The 16,478-nt window shown below is 46.2% G+C and overlaps 1 protein-coding gene across 1 annotated transcript in view; it reads right to left on the bottom strand.

Moving 5' to 3' along the window:
* The window catches only part of LOC119464428 (exocyst complex component 5-like), a 223,009-nt gene that overhangs the window by 93,549 nt on the left and 112,982 nt on the right, over positions 1 to 16,478 (bottom strand). Inside the window, exons 9-10 of the mRNA XM_037725388.2 lie at positions 12,895 to 13,101; positions 3,677 to 3,839 (exon numbers count right to left, since the gene is read on the bottom strand). Of these exons, the coding sequence (XP_037581316.1) occupies positions 3,677 to 3,839; positions 12,895 to 13,101 (370 nt within the window). The remainder of the gene's footprint in view (positions 1 to 3,676; positions 3,840 to 12,894; positions 13,102 to 16,478) is intronic.

Raw genomic sequence — 16,478 nt, 5'->3', positions numbered from 1 at the left:
TAGCCACGTATTGTGGAGTGCCAGTGCAGCCGCGCATTAATGCAAGCCTGTGCCTGTGCATGCGCAGTGGTGACTAGATGCATGACTTCACGTTGTCTGCTATGTTATACCAGCCCTCCAAGCCTGCATTGAAGCAAGGTTTTCTTTAAATATTGCTTTCGTAATAAGCCAGCCTTGCGTTTGTGTGCTGGATGCACAAAGGTGGCAGTTTCACCACATCGAGCCCAGTACACTGTCTTACTGACTCCAACGGCAAGCTCAAACAATGCTGCCGACAGGCGCGGATCCAGGGGGGATGTCCGGATGTCCTGACCCCCCCCCCCCCCCTCAGATTTCTGTATCACCTCCTCGCTGATAGGCGGATGGCCCTGTCAAAATAAATATGGCCACCACCATTCTTCAAAATTATTTTTCGTGAGTGCCAGTGGTATCAGTCATGTAGAAGTAAAGGTAGCTCGCTCACAAGCTTAGTTGTACTCCGTAGGGGTGTGGTGTCGCGAAGTTGCCATAGTTAATTTTTCTCATGAACACCTTGGACCTCCTGGCGCCGGCCGTGCCTTACTCGTCCCGTCGGTGGCGTCGAATGAATGAGGGGACGGACTTTTTCCAAGCACGCCGATGTCCGCGCGAGCGCCTTCGCGCCTGATCAACTTAGTTCCGCATTGGGGTGTCATCGGTTGCCTCATTTGCTGTCATCGGTTCCGCGACCAACCTGCTTAATGAAAGAGATCTCTCGCTGAAGTGTTCATATATAAATAATAACTAACAGCTAAACTAAGAACTACGCATAGGCAACTTTTTTTTTTAACTGTAGCACTCATTGTGATCACAGTTACACGTTGACAATATCCAGTACGAGCACAGTACCGTTCGTACGCTACAAGTTTTTCATTGTAACTTCGCAGTTTTATTGTCGTATATTAAGCATAGGATGCTCAAAGCCACCGAATCCGTTTATCTGAGTGGGCATTCTCGCGGAGCGGGGTGAAGCCTCGAGCAGCGGCTGCGAAGTGGGGGAGCGTGACGTCAGCGGCCAACGCCAGCGCACGGGCCTAGGATGGCGTCGCGTGGTTAGAGAAACGGGAGCAGAAGCGCGCCTTGTGTAAAAGGATGACGTCGCGTGGGAAACAAAACATGAAGACGCTGGCTCGCGCTCACGGCTACTACGCCACATCGTTCTTCTTGTACGTGGCGTCGTGAGTCTTCATACGCGGTGATTCGCATATCGTAAACAACCAGCGTAGCGGTTGCCGCGTTGAAACGAAGGTGTCTCAGCCGAACACAAAGACTCTTCTTCAGGAAATCAAGGTGTCCCAACAGAACTCCAAAGACGGACCCGTGGTTACGCATGGATAACGAACCTGCGACAGACCCTCCCAAATTTTTTTAAGAAACAATACAGGCTGATATACCTGGTGTTCAAAATTAAGCTTTATGGTTTTCTTAAAATTAGGCACTGGGAGGCACGTGAAGACCACCTGCGCAAATCAGTTTTGTGGCCAGGAGGACACAAAGTGAGATAATTATCGCTGTCAGCAACCGAATTAACTAAAATTGAATAATTAACTAAGTAAGTGTGTATGTATTCAAAAGTTAGAGGCAGTCGTGTTTCTGCACAGTTTCACTTGGAAGAATTCTTCTAGCATGTCTATGCTCCGAGACATCCAACTCCAAATTTTATTTGTCGTTCGCATGATTACGCATGCAAGAGAATGAGGATCGGCGCAAAGCTCCTCCCTGATGTGACGCGGCTGTTGGGTGCAGCGTTTAGCCTGACAACGCGGCGGAGGCATTGGCAAAAATAATAACTGCCCCCCTTCCCCTCACGGCTGGCGAAATAAAAAAACATCGAAGAACCCGTAACCGCTGTCGTAACACGCGACCGCGCAGCCTGTAAAGATGGCGGCAGCTGCCATGCCGAGATAATGGCGCGAGCGGAGAAGCCGGAGGGCAGTGCGCGCGCGTAATGGTGACTAGACGACCGGAAATGGTCCTTGTTTGGGCTACGCAAATAAAGTGACTGCTGATTTCCAAGTATTGTAAGTTTTATTGAAATCAAAAGCAACAACTGCACCATCAACAGCAGAAACCTTTTTAGCTATGCTAACGAATATTTCATACTGCCGCTTTAACTTTGGTGTTGTCATGCACAAATCTCATGACAAAACTTCACCCATCAAAATGTCAATGCCCTAAAAATGTTCAAAATGCCTCCCTTCCATAGCAACGCAAAGCATAAACCGCTCTCGCGTCGAGTCGATAACTCTGCGCAGTACAATAGAAATTCGGAGTCGGATATCTCGGAGCACGAACACGCTAGAATAATTCTTCCGACTGATACTGTGTAGAAACACGACTGCCTCTAAGTTTTCAATACAAACATACCCACTTACTGCAGTCGACAAAAAATAATTGTTCAATTTTAGTTAATTGGGCTGCTCACAGCGATAATTATCATCTCACTTTGTGCCCCCCTGGCCACATAACTTATTTGCACAGGTGGTCTTCGCGTGCCTCCCAGTGCCTAATTTTAAGAAAACCATAAAGCTTAGTTTTGAACAACCTGTATTATCAGGCACAGCCGCCAAGCACATGACTGTATTGGGTAACGTCCTTTTCCTATAAGTTCCTATAAGAGAAACCGATACCTGGCTTCGCTATAGGGCTTCTTCCTCTTTCTGGGGTTTTATGTGCCAAAACCAGTTCTGATTATGAGGCACGCCGTAGTGGAAGACTTCGGATTAACTTTGACCACCTGGGGTTCTTTAACGTGCACTACAACGCAAGCACACGGGCGTTTTTGCATTTCGCCTACATCGAAATGCGGCCGCCGCGGCCGGGATGCGATCTCGTGCTCAGCAGAGCAACGCCTGAACTGACTAAGCCACCACGGCGGGCTACAGGTGTTGCTCTAGCCGTATAAAACGCGGGTTTATCGTGAGCAGAAACGGTGAATTTCGATAAATGATAAAGGCTACTATCATCATCATCATCACCATTGACAGAGGCTGACCCCCCCCTCAGAAAAAACCTGGATCCGCCCCTGGCTGCCGATGATATGAAGCCATGCTTCAAGCCACCAATGGACCTGCGCAGGCTTACTTCGAAGCACGACCTCACGCTTGTGTAATCTGCGATGCTTTTTGGATGAGTGTACCTGCGAAGGAACCCTGTCTGTGTGCCAGCCCTGTCTAGATGCCAACATGTCACCAACTCCTTCACAGCCGTCGGAACCCACAGCCAGGGGGCTGTTTTGTCAGCAAAAACAAACAGAACTAGACAACGTGCTCATGTGAGAACTCCTTGGGAACTCTCATGGTAGACACTGCACCCGTGTAGACATGTGGTGTCATAGGAGTGCTGCAGCTGGATTAGTGAATTGCTCTTATATTGACTGGCACAGACGATGAACTTGGCTCATTTTTCATTGAAAACGAGTTTTTTGTAATATGTTTTGCAGCTTAAACTGGCTTATTTTAATATCGGAGTGTCCAAACTAGAGTATGAAGATGCAGTTTCAAGTACAAGCAATCTCGGTTTGGTTTCAGTTTGGGATTTGGCTCACTTTGAAAAAAAATTCCTCAAGTTTCAAGGCATTTTTGGGGGGCAGTAGTGTTAGGCATTTCATTTGCTGCACAAAGGTACAAAATCACTGGGAGAAGAAAAACAAGCACACCAGTTGGCAGCGCTGAAAGGCAAGCTTGCTCTCCTGCAAGAGATTGATGGCCACTTCTTCAGAGAGAAAGGTCTCTCCACCAAAATTTTCCACTGTTGGTGCAATGTTGATGTTGGAGCGGGCACCAAGTTTCGCTTGAAGGTCACGGCGGAGGTCATGAATTCTACACACACGGGAAGCAACAGAAATAATAATGTTATGTAATAACAATAACACAGGCAACCGATGGTCGCGAATGTAGTAGCCAGATTAGCACTCACACACTAAGCATTTCACTTTGCTTCCTACACAGATAAGCTTACTCTTCGCTGGCACCATCCCAAGCCAAGTATGCCACTGCTGCTCCACTCAGACAGTGCAATATTATGGCATGTACCTCTGCTAGTAGAGCTGTGATGAGTAAATCTGGCAACACAAGACCTTTTCACTTTTGGAAATAGACTGTCCGAGTCTTTTCTTGACTTGACCGCTGCGCGGTGCGCACATTTGGCACTAACCGCTAGGGAAGAAAGAAAAAGAAGCAGAGTGCCTTGGAAAGCCACTAAGAATAGAGGACGTAAACGGAAGCAGAGGGCACGATGGAACACTCAGCACATTCCTGCGCCAAATGCACTGCAAGATAGTAGCGCTCCTGTCTCTCTTACTCGACGGCACAGACTAAATGTGTGCTCAGCCTTGCATGCACGGAATACATGCATGAGCACGCTACAAGGCGCTACGCACCCGTATGTGTACACATGAAAAAGTAATCCAGATTTACACACAACAGCGTTTTTTAGAGAGATTGGCAAAATGCAAAAGAGTTAACCAATGAGAGGTAGCTGAACCAGGCTGCTACTGGTGTGTTCCAACAGCAAGCCTTAAAGGGCCTAATAACCTATTTTCACGCATTCCCCTTTTCTTGTCGCGATGAAAACACTACTATCTGAAGTATCTAACCCACAACAGTTCATCCAGGAAACATCTGCAAATTTTTTAACCAAAAATTTTTTGATCAGCAAAGCATCTTCTATTTACTGTGAATGGATGGTAGCAACAGTGATAACTGACAGTGATGGCAACAGAAACTGAGCAATTCAAAACACATGCAGATTAGCTGGTAGAATAGCTGTTGTATCAAATGCTGAGATTTGAGCCTAAAAACAGTCACAACAACTTTTTTATTACTGTAGAGAGGCCATGGAAGCTTTTCTATTTTGCAAAACTTCGTGCCAGCCAGGATATGGTGGCTAGATGGGTAGGTGTGCCGACTGAGCGTAGTTCACCACTTCTCCGCATCATGACGCAAAATTGGCGCTGCGGACAGTAGAACGGTTCAGCGGCGCGCAACAGCGGCTGCGCTGTGTAGACGAGCTGCGTGTCTGATAGTATCGCTTGCCTCTGATTGTATCTTCGAAGTGCGCGTTATAATATGGTTCTGAGCAGTGTAGGCCAAGCCAGAATGAGGAACTTGTTGTTGTCGTCTAGTCAGAAAAAACGAAATGCTGAAGTAAATTTTCTAGCTTGGCAATCGGTATCATTTATTGATTTAAACGCGGCGCTTCAGCCCATTGCATTAAAGACGTAAATGCATTTTTTCCATGCATAAAACAATATTGCAATGGTTTTATACGGTATGTGGAACCGTGTTTACATGATATTTAGCGAGTTCTAATGTTTCAATTTCGAGAAATCCAGCTATTGTTTTATTGCTGCGTCAGTTACGGTATCTAAATTGGTGCGAGAAGAATTGTGTTGGTAAGTGCATATGGTTCAGTTTCATTGTAATAAAATAGAGTAATACGTCTTGGGCTAAACTCGTGAATATATTTAAAATACAAGAAACGCTCTCGTAACTTGAGTCAGCAAACGCACCAACATAAATACAGTAAAACCTCGATAATTCGAAGGTCGCCGGACCGCGAAAATTCTTCGAATTAAGCGGATTTTCGAATTAACCGAAATGAATAAAAAAATGTGGTTGATCCCTCTTATATAGGAATCGGTATAGAACACGAAAGTGAAACGTGTCTTCACAGAAATAGTGTAATGTTTATTGCACATTGATATATAATGTCTATTGGTGTTTTGTGGCTAAAGCGCCCTTAGGCGTTGATGCACCCACGCTGACGCCTGGTGGCACGTCTCCTCCATCACGACTATCAACGTCGATGACCATGAGCAACCGTCGTGCATATGGAAGCTGCACTACGCTGCACACGCTAGCACAACGCGAAGGACGAAGCACGTAACTGACACACTAATACAACGCGCAAGACAAAGCACGTAACTGAATCGTCACCGAGTTAAATCAGCGCGTACAGCGCGTCGTAATTGCAGCCTCCGCGATCAACTTCAGAAACATTTTCAGAGCTAATTGCGGAGGCCACGCTCCGCTGTGCTGAGTACGGTGAACGCCACCTGGCGTTGGTAGTGCTTCTTGATGCCAGCGTCCCTTCGAATGCTGGCATCGAGGCGTCGTAGTGCTGAGGCCACCGAAGCGTTCACTGTCGGTGCGCGTTAGTGTCATAATGCAGTACTTCTCTTTTCTGCTCGTAGGCGGCGGCACCGCCCCGAGCAAGAGCGCGGGTACACGGAGGAGTGTTAGATATATAAGGCGCGTCTGTGTAGCTCTCCGCAAATGCGTTTGTGGCGCAATGGGTTAAACGCTCGGCGATCTATCGTCGCGGACCGAGAGGTCGTGGGTTCGATTTCCAGATTTTGCATGTTTGTGGAACTTTTTCTTCTGGTTTCTTTCTTTGTATTATCTTCGTGTACATTGTAAGCTGACGTATTTCCGTGACGGAAATACGTCACGTGACGGAAATACGTCACGTCCGTGACGGAAATACGTCAGTGAAGTCTTGGTGGACCCCGGCATAAAACACTTTCGTGTTAAAAAAAAACAAGCAAGAACTTGCCGCAAAAAGAAATCACCTTTATTTTCCATGTCCGAGAAAAATTACTCAAAGTAATAACCACCGATGCGGGATTACTTGGCGCGCTGGTTCGCCGCCCCTAGTGCCATGCTCTCCAGCTGGCTCAAAAAACGTAGCATACAAATATCACCCGCACTGCACTCAACAAAGTTGCGGACGATGTTTACGGAATCGATAACTGCCGCGAAAGCGGGCGTGGTGGTGCTTGACTCCAAAAATTTGGACTTGCTGGATATTCCGGACTTCAAAAATGCACCATCAGGGTTCCCATTGAGTTCATGCATTTTCGCACCCAATTTTTCGGACGAATTGAGACCCCAAAGTTCGATTTTGCGGACTAAATCGCTCTTTCCTAGCCGCGCTACCCAATCTTGGAGGCCGCCATGTTGGATTTTGCACTGGCTTGAATTCCAGTGACTCGCTGTATAGCCTCCAAGATTAGAACGCGCGCTATCAATAGAGAGCTCGCGCAATCCTCCAGTCTCGGAGGCCATGCCATCGTTGTAACCATTTATTGTGGGATTTTTTTTTCTTTTTTTTTTTATTGCGACAGCAATTATATGGACACTTCAAGCGGATTTTCGCCGTCGGCGTCGCCGCCCTGAGGATCCATACAAAGTCCAAGGGCGATAATATCATCGCCGCGCGCCCGCCGTATGTGCGAGTGACAGCGCGCGGGGGACGCGCGCTTTCATGGAGAGCGAACGCACGGCGGAGGCGACTTCCTCCCTCGGGCGACTTCTACTCTTCTAACAACTGCGTACTTAGTGCCGGAGCGGTTTCTCGCGCGCAGCGTATCTTGAAAGCGATCTCCAGACGGCTCTGACCTTTCGTATGGGCTGTGCTCTCGCCGCTCGCAGCAATAGACCGCACGAACCTTCGCTCGCTGTGGGCTGCGGCGGCCGCGCTCGCTCGTGCGCGCTGACACCACGCGTGTTAATTCAGTTTTTTTTTTTTTCCCCTCAAGTTTCGGTTGCTATTTTGAACGTGGCGTGTACACCGAGCAGGTGTCTCGGAGACCCATGTCTCAGTGATCGGCGCTAACTCCTGTGCCTTCGTGAGAGCTAAGCGGTGCGAAGCTCGTTTCTTGGATCTCCATGGCGAACTCCGTTGGCGGAGATCGCCAACGCGGTGGCGTTCGTGTCGACTGTACACGGAGACGACGTCATTGCTGCGCAAATCCAAGCAAGTCGATCCTCTCCAAGCGTAGTATGAGGCAGGGCACTATTAAAGATTTTTTTTAAGCCGCACTAATGACCTTTTTTTTTCGACCGAACGAGTTTTCCAGACTATTTTTCAGTCCCCACGAGCTCGGAAAATCGGTTGGCGACTGTACGGAGCGCCCTAACCTAACCGCCGCACGTTGCTACTAGCCGGAAACTTCGAATTATCCGAATAGAGCCGCGCGGGCCATTCAAATTATCCGGTAGAATTAGCATTGAGAATGACGGGACCGCTCAAATTCTTCGAATTAACCGAAATTTCGAATTAACCGATTTCGAATTATCGAGGTTTTACTGTAGCCTAGCACCAGCAAGGCCGCAACGTTGGTCCACCACATCATAACATTATTCAGGGCACACGCCTCCACTTCAGGTGACTCTTCTTCTCCCTGTTGCTTTCGTGCGCCATGTTATTGCCCTTGACAAGAAAGTAAACGCGTATAATTGAATAGAACTTCACAACGTCATTTGTGAGCTCTTTCTTGTGCCGCTTACAGCCGATCAAATTCGGGGGATTCAGCTGCATAAAGGATGCAAAGTCGGCGATACACTGTTCCTTCGTAACTCATTTAAACTGAAGCACAGCTTGAAGGCGTCTTCGAGCGATGCTACCAGTTTTTTAGTGCTTCAGAAGGGAGCAACAGCCCTGACCTACTCATTCTGTTGAATTTAGTAATGTCCCTGAGCAATCGGAGCACTTGGTTCTTTGCAGGAACTTCCTTGCTACATAGCCTGCTATATAGAATATCAGCCTAGAATCACTTTTCTTTTCCCTGTAGCAGCGCAGCGGTGCTCGATGTCGCAGGCGCTGAGCACCTCATGTGCGGCTTGAAAATTTCCAACGTCGAGGAGCTCATGGACGTACGCTTTTAGGTGTACCGCTTGCTCATAAACGTCGCCGATACAATCTAGCCACCGTACCGATACTGAGCAAGCTACTGAGCAGCTCGGGGTGAACATTTCCGCTGTCAGACAGTGGAACAATTCCGCTGTCTTTGTCACAAATTTAGAGCCCGACTTGCAGTTCGGAGCGAAGCAGTAGGTCTCCTTGGTGGTCTTGATTGGTGGAGCAACACCGCCGCTAATCTCGCCGGTCATTTTTCCGACCTGGAACATTCCACATCGCTTAGGAACTTACAAACAGTACAAGAGATGCGGAGCTCTTCACCTTTGAAACTGACACGAACAGATGACATACAACTATTCCAATACGGGCTTTATTTTTTATTTGCTCGTCGCCAGTCCGCCAGCCCCCTGTAGCAGACGACGCGCGCTGCGGAACCGTTCTACTGACCGCAGCGCCAGTTTTGCGTCATGACACGGAGAAGCGGTGAACTACGCTCCAGAGGCGCCGGTCGGCACACCTACCCATCTAGCCACCGTAGCCAGGATGCCAACAACAATAAAACATGGCAGCCTTGATGTTATTACAGGTCCACAATCATTTAAGCTGCATGCAACGAGCAAAAGCATAGCCTTCAAGATGTGTTTCTGTTCCTCGGAGGGCACCTTGGAGGCACAACCATTGCTACCTATGTGTTCGATCAATGGACGAATGGACGACGGCGACACTATGGTGTACTGGAATGGGTCAGTGTGTCATCTGTATAGCAAAACAATGGGAGAACCAAGGACGCTTCTGCGATGACGCCATCAGACAGGCACTGCGATCGACCAGTGTGGCTAGCGTGCAAAATTGAAATATGTTCTTCAAAACTTTCCGCATTTAGAAACTAAAATGCTCTCAACACCCAATAGAAGTTATTATAATCTGCAAAAAAAAAAAAAAAAAAGAAAATCCAACAAACTGTTCGGATACATCAATAACGCCGTCTAAGCTTGCACGTTTCCTATCACATATCATGCAGTGTTCCTATCGTCTGTTCAGCGTTTTGGTTGCAGAAGACAAACAAACACTTGTCTGCTCGTTCCATTTGGTAAGCACGCATATGTTCTTGCAATCAAATTATTTTGAGACACACGAGGATGAGAAGGGCCAGAATGAGCACCTGCACTGTGCCTGGTGGGTTGCACGGGATTCCTTTCATGTTGCATCAGCCAGAAAAGCATTCGCCCGGTTTCACTGAAGAAAAAAAGATAGGGCTCTATGACGAATGCAGCCACCATCGTTCGGACATTTTGCTCCACAAAAGGGCGCCAAAGGGCAGCAATACAGCCAATAATCTCAATGTGCCCGATCTGAAGAAGCTCGGAAATCTTCTAATCGTTGTGCAGGAACATCAATGCACAAAAGACTTTTACAAGCCTCGCGCTTGCTGTACACATAGAAAATGTGCAAACGCGTCCGGAGAAGCCGCAGAAAGCAATCGGCAAGCTCCACACGGGCATGCATGACCTCCGCGACAACCTGAACTGCTGATCCCAGAGGCCTTGCGTGTGTTGAACCATTATTTTTCCGCTTGCCAGCAATGACTTCAGGCTGCAGCAACAGATGGCGCTGCAGCAGACCAGAGTTGCTCCAGCACCCCAGGTAGTCATCGCAAAAAGAGTCCTGTTTTCACCCCCAGACACTGCCCTATTCCAGTACACCATAGCGAAATTGTGTGACGTCAGTGCAGAAGTGCACTCAGCTCCTCGCCAGCCGGCTGCTCAGTGTTTTCCATAAAAAATAATTGCAGCTGAAGTTAGGTGAAGTTTAAGCGGATATTTTGTGTCTAGCAACAACCACTCAACCCTTCTGGCATAAACATGAGCTGCCAATACAAGACATTTTCAATTCAGAACCAGCATCTGTTCGCGCACTGAAGGACAACTCGCCACCTATAACGCCACAGACATCAGCATATCTTCCTTTTTTTCTCTTCTGTAAAATTATGAAGAGAAGAAAGTTAGGCGATCTCAAGCTCATGCATTCTGTGAGCGTCAGTGGTTATTTTTGATGTGCTGTCCACGAAACCGGGTAGGCGAGCACCGAGTTGACCGAGTCGACTGGCTGTACACGTTGCTCTGCTCCCATTAGTGCACTCCCCCAAAAACTCACTGTCGACTGGCATGCAGACGCCTGCACGCTGCTGCGCTACAGTACAGAGGTTGGTTTTATACTTGCACAAAGCTTTCGAGACGGTGGTGCTTTGTACTTCCTTGCGTGCAGGCAGCGACCTATAAACGTATTTGCAGATTACAAATACCAGACAGATAAATAGAGATAATTTGCAATATTAGGAAATAAACATTTTTGTAACTTTTTAGTTATAGCATTTGAAACGAACTGAGGCCTATACATTTATTTATAAATGGACACGGTTTTCAAGGGCTTAATCACATGTTTTGCCGCAGAGTGATGCCCCCCGTCATCATTGTGCAAGTTTCAGTGCCAATTTAAAACTATAATTCATAATTTAAGGGATAAAATTATGCTTGTTCATATTATTATGAGTCACAATCTTTCCATCAGCGTGTTAATCTCAAGACACATTCTGTACAGTTGTCGGTCCCTTTAAACCATGCTCAGTATCCTGCTAATAAGTGGTGTGGAGTGGCCTGAACTGATCAACAACGAAAATTTAATCGATTTCAAATCTGTCCAGTTTATATTCGGTATTCTCACACATGTCATTTTCAGTTGGGACTGTCGAGACTGTCTTTTCACTCAAAGCATCACTATGAGATGCTCAGCCGCGTGGCTCTCCAGTAGGGGTGCAATTACTTTGTCTACATGCGGGCACTTGCAAAACAGTGATACTGCCATGCGTGCGTCTCTTTTTGTGAGTCGTGCCAAGAACTGATAAATTCTCAAAGAATTGATTACTGCAAGTTTCTTGCCCCCTTTGTTTTTATAATGGGTGCACACACCGACTTGGGTTGTGGGCTCTTACGTGGCACACCTTGCTATCGCTATGGCTGCACGTCCCTGGGGCCATATTTTATGACAATCCACTTAATTTTCCACTCTTATGGCCCTTTATGCATTGGTTCGAACATGATCCGGAGGCCTCCACACTACCGTCATTGCTGGGATCATGCCCTCGGTGAAACAAGATAAAAATTAATATTAACTAGAATGTTACAAAATACAGGCTCTAGTTACGTTGGACCTATACAAAGCATAAGTGTGAACTTTATTACAATCATAACAAAATATTTATGTTAGCTTATCCATGTATTTAACAATAAACCATGTATACCACTGCACATATTTAAAATATTTTGGTCACTTTAATGTTACCTAAAAGCTTATTTTCTGGTATTTTCTTGAAATAAGTCACTGTGATGAAATTAAATCCATTAAGAAATACAAAAAAATGTGACCCTGGGGGTCGCGTTTCTCAAAAATGTTTTTCCCACACAGGGATAATAAGGAAATGCATCCCGCTCTGTGCTGCTCTTATCCATGCAAGAAGAAAAAAAGAATACATTGAAAGAAGAGCAACAATGCATGGAACACAACCAAGTGCGCTGGTAGCACAACTCGTGCACTTTTGCCCATCAAAGCCATGTGCAGTGCATGTACAACTGCATGTCAGGTAAATGTAAAACACACTAGTGTCACGAAATTTTCGTTACAGTTGAACTTAATTGTAATAAAGTTGCATCCGACATGAAAATAAGTTTGTTATATCCTATATTCTTCATAAGCTTCTGTTTACATGCTGATATTGGTGATAAATATTTTAGATTTACTTTGTATTATATCTAATAGCGCATGAAAAGGGACGAGGCACGGATGGACGACGCGGACACAGCGCTACGTGTCGTCCATCCGTGCGTCGTTCCTTTTCATGCGCTATTAAATATAAAACATGGAATACCAACTCACCCAATCTTACACTCTTTCAAGTTACTTTGTATATTTAATAATTTGTCACATCTGTGTTTGTTTTATCATGGCACAGCTGTACTGTGCTGAACCGCAAGGTCAGCAAAAGCCTTCTCTGCTGCCTGGCAAAATCTTTTTTCTCTTGAAGTTTGCTTTTACTTTGTACTGCCCCAATTATCCAGACACTTCTGTAGTGCCCCTCGTGTCTGAGAATACATCAGTAGCTGTAAATGTACGCGTGGTTTTGTTCTCAGCAGAGCGAATGCATGCACCCTCTCAGCAAGACACAAAGGCTCTTACCCGCCAAACTGGAACTGCCGCTTGTGGTGGTTCTTGGACTCGTAGTACCTGTTGAGCACAGAGCAGCATTTGTCCCTCAGGTAGTGCGTTTCAATTGACAGGTATGGGTCCAAATGCTTGGAGAAAATCTGGCGCGTCAACTTCTTCAAGAAAGCAGGGTCATTTCCCATCTTGAACTGGGACAGGTTTGAAGACAGCTGCATCGTCCTACCACAAGAGGAGGCAAACACCGTGGATCACCTCCTCCACAAAGCAAGACCATGTTGAAGCATGATATGGTTTGCACCTTTCCAATTCAGTCACTCATTAGTGATTTCCCCTATGTTATTGTTAATGCCATCACTCTGAATATAAAAATGAACTTGTCTAAGCCACAAGTAAAAATTGGGCAAGATATCCTCGGCCACCTTGAACACACTTTCAAGAAAGTTGCAAATCTAAGATAGAGGGACAGCATAAAAAAACCAGGCAGGGCATCAAAGTATCCATCATGGTGACTATTCTACTTCCCCAACTAAGATGTGTGTGTGGTTTTCAACCAGATGGATTGTGTGGCACAGCTACAAGTATCTTTGACTCAGAGCAACTATTTCACCACTGTTGCTGTTCGTGAGAATGAACCACACTAGCATCTCCTTCGCTGTGTGTCTATACCTGCCATCACAAAAAATAGGCGAGCTCTGTATGTCATGGGATCTGACAACCCAAAAAGCGACACTGGGGCTATAAGAGATGCCGTAGAAGAGAGCTCCAAATTAACTCTGCCTGCCTTCTTCACCCAAGTTCAAAATGAAACCACCACGGCTGGGAATCAAACACCACCACCACTGAGCCACCGTGGCAGGTAAAAAAGTACACGAGTTTTATGGTGCAGTGTTGGACTGAGTAAGACGAGATGTCCTTTCGAAAATTCCATCACTCACCAAAATATTGAGATGAAGCATTTGATTTTTCTGTTTGTAGGTTTTCTACTTAAAATAAATGCTGTGAGCATACATGACAAAAGCTTGTGAGAATCAACCCCGTACAATACCGCATGCTTACAGCACAAACTGCTGAAACCAACAATACAAACTAAGTGCGGACACCTTTTCAAAACAAATAGGCTCTCACAAAAGTGATTTTGACACTACCTAGGGCACTGTGCAATGGCATAAAATTTTAGCTAGAGGGGCAAGCATAAAAGCACTCATAAAAGCACCTGGAAAATTACACCAAGATGACCGAAACAATTTTTAGCTGGCACATTGTGATACCCATGTTCATGTTGGCAGCACACATATTTATTCCCTTTCACTAGCACGTGTGAGCATGTAATCTTAACCAGAAAGATGATGGTTAAATTATACAGCTTTAAAAACTAGTTTATAAAAAATTACTTTCCAATTGACAAGATTTCCCTTTGTTCTTGATGACTATCGAAACTCCCTCGAGAAGTACGGCGGTGCCTACTGTGAATACCTGTGGCCCTCTAGTAAAAAACTCAAGACAAAGTGCGGCATAAGGCTGCTTACACAAACACTTATGCTAAATAAATAAGGAAAACACCTACAGCTGGTTTCTAAAGTGTGGTATCCAGCCGACAACTTCACACCGACAAGCTATCTGGCAGACAGACAAATTTTGTCCAGACACAATGCAGAACAGCTATGGGTGCACTGAGTACTTTTCAAAGTTTTTCAATAATTAACAGCCCTTTATACGTATAGAATGATCTTCACATCCTAGCATATTCAAAAGATTACTAAGCTTCTATAATTTACACCACACATTATGAAGAGGCATTTATTAAAAGCACAAATGGAGCTAAGAGCAAATAAGCAGTTTACATGCAAACTTGGGACTCATTGATGAAAGCAAACGACAGTGGTTTAGCCTGCAATGTCTGGCTCCCCTGAGCAACATAACATACTCCGCAATGAAACTTCTTGTGCTTTATCTTTACTATATGGCCGCATTTTATTGCACTTTTACTCGTTTTATGCTTGATTGCATCATACGCACGCACACACACACAGTCATTACGATGAACCATAATAATCCAACGAGAAGGTCTGATATATCCCAAGTCCGTTGTATCCAAAATGAGGGCCATGATATGTTTTGGAATGACAGAACTTCGCAAATATCATTGTCATCTAGTGTTTGATTATAGAGACCCAGAGGCAATTGCAAAAACAATGAAAAGAGAGTGAGTAAAGTAATAATAAAAAATCAGTAGCCTCTCCCCTGTCGAGGAAATGAGGTTGTAAGCGAAGCTTGTTGTGTGTTTTTTCGGTGTTGCTCCGAATGAATTCCACTGACGAGTACCATGTTATGCTCGAACCACAACCAGTCACACGCACCGCAGCTTGCTCTGAAGTTCCGGTTGAGAAAATCGCGTTGAAACCTGGCCATCACACCGGGGAAGTTGGCACTAGCTTTGCGGAGGTGTGCATCACCGTTGTTGGGTTCCTAGAGGGCAAGACGATACCAGGGTCCTTCAATACTTTTCTCCTGGTCATGAAACTCCCGCGTAACGCTATGGGAGAGCTTCATATAGCGCCCGAAGTTGCGGCGCCGCGGCGCTGGCGTCGCTAGAAGGGCGACGGGGAAGGCGGCCGCTGCCGACGGAAAGCGGAGTCTATGGCGGAGTGTCGGCGCGGCGTGCTATTGTGCGTGGTTGTTCTTTGTTTCGTCTGAACGTGTCTCACCATGTAGTGACATGACACTTCGTAATTCACCATGTCTGTGATGCCTAACACTTGCTGTGCGCCAAGCTGCCGCTGCGGATACAAGGGCGTCGACAAAAAAGTCTCATTCTGTTTACCAGCCAACCCGGAACTACGCGACAGGTGGAAGCTAGCAGTCCTGCGACAAGAAACTGCCGGGTTCTCGTTTGAATCGAAGTACTTTCGCGTGTGCGAAAAACATTTTGATGCCGGAGACATTATTCGTGCGAACGTGTGTACAGTTCGCACACGCGAAATGCGCTGAGAGGTATCTTCAAACTACGCTACAGCCGAAGTTGCGGCCATCGCAACTGCAGACGTCACCGATGCAGTCGAAGAAGAAATTCACGGTAAGTCTCGTACACACCTTTGGAGTATGCTACTTGCTCACTATGCAGGCAAACTGGCATCACTCTCATTACGAAATTCGTTCTTGGTCACTCTTTGCAGATGAAGTACGAACTGTGAATCGCCTTGGCGGTGCTGATGCAGAGTGCCTAACAGAGCACGCCGTTTGCTTTGCCTCAGAGCTGCAAAGGGTGAAGGCCCAACTTCGCAGTGTGAAGCAACAACTTCATTCGTGTCAGCGGAAGCTCGCAAAAGCGGAGGCGCAGGCAAATGAAAAACGTGGCATGCAGGAAACCATTCAGAAGCTATCGGGCCGCGAGAAGCTCATTATAGATAAGTGCATCGTGAAGGCAAACATGAAGTCCACGAATTCTGTGCGGTACGTAAGCCCCCATTCCTGACTTTTTTTTTTTTTTGTATAAACCGCGACAGTGTCTGTGTTTTAGAGGTTTACTTGAAGCGCGGCATTTGCAATGAACGTGCTTACATTTTGCTTAGTGATCCAAACGAAAAAGTGATAACGAT

Source organism: Dermacentor silvarum, chromosome 9 (assembly GCF_013339745.2).
Source record: "Dermacentor silvarum isolate Dsil-2018 chromosome 9, BIME_Dsil_1.4, whole genome shotgun sequence".
NCBI classification, from domain to species: domain Eukaryota; kingdom Metazoa; phylum Arthropoda; class Arachnida; order Ixodida; family Ixodidae; genus Dermacentor; species Dermacentor silvarum.
This window is presented reverse-complemented; position numbering and strand designations above follow the sequence as displayed.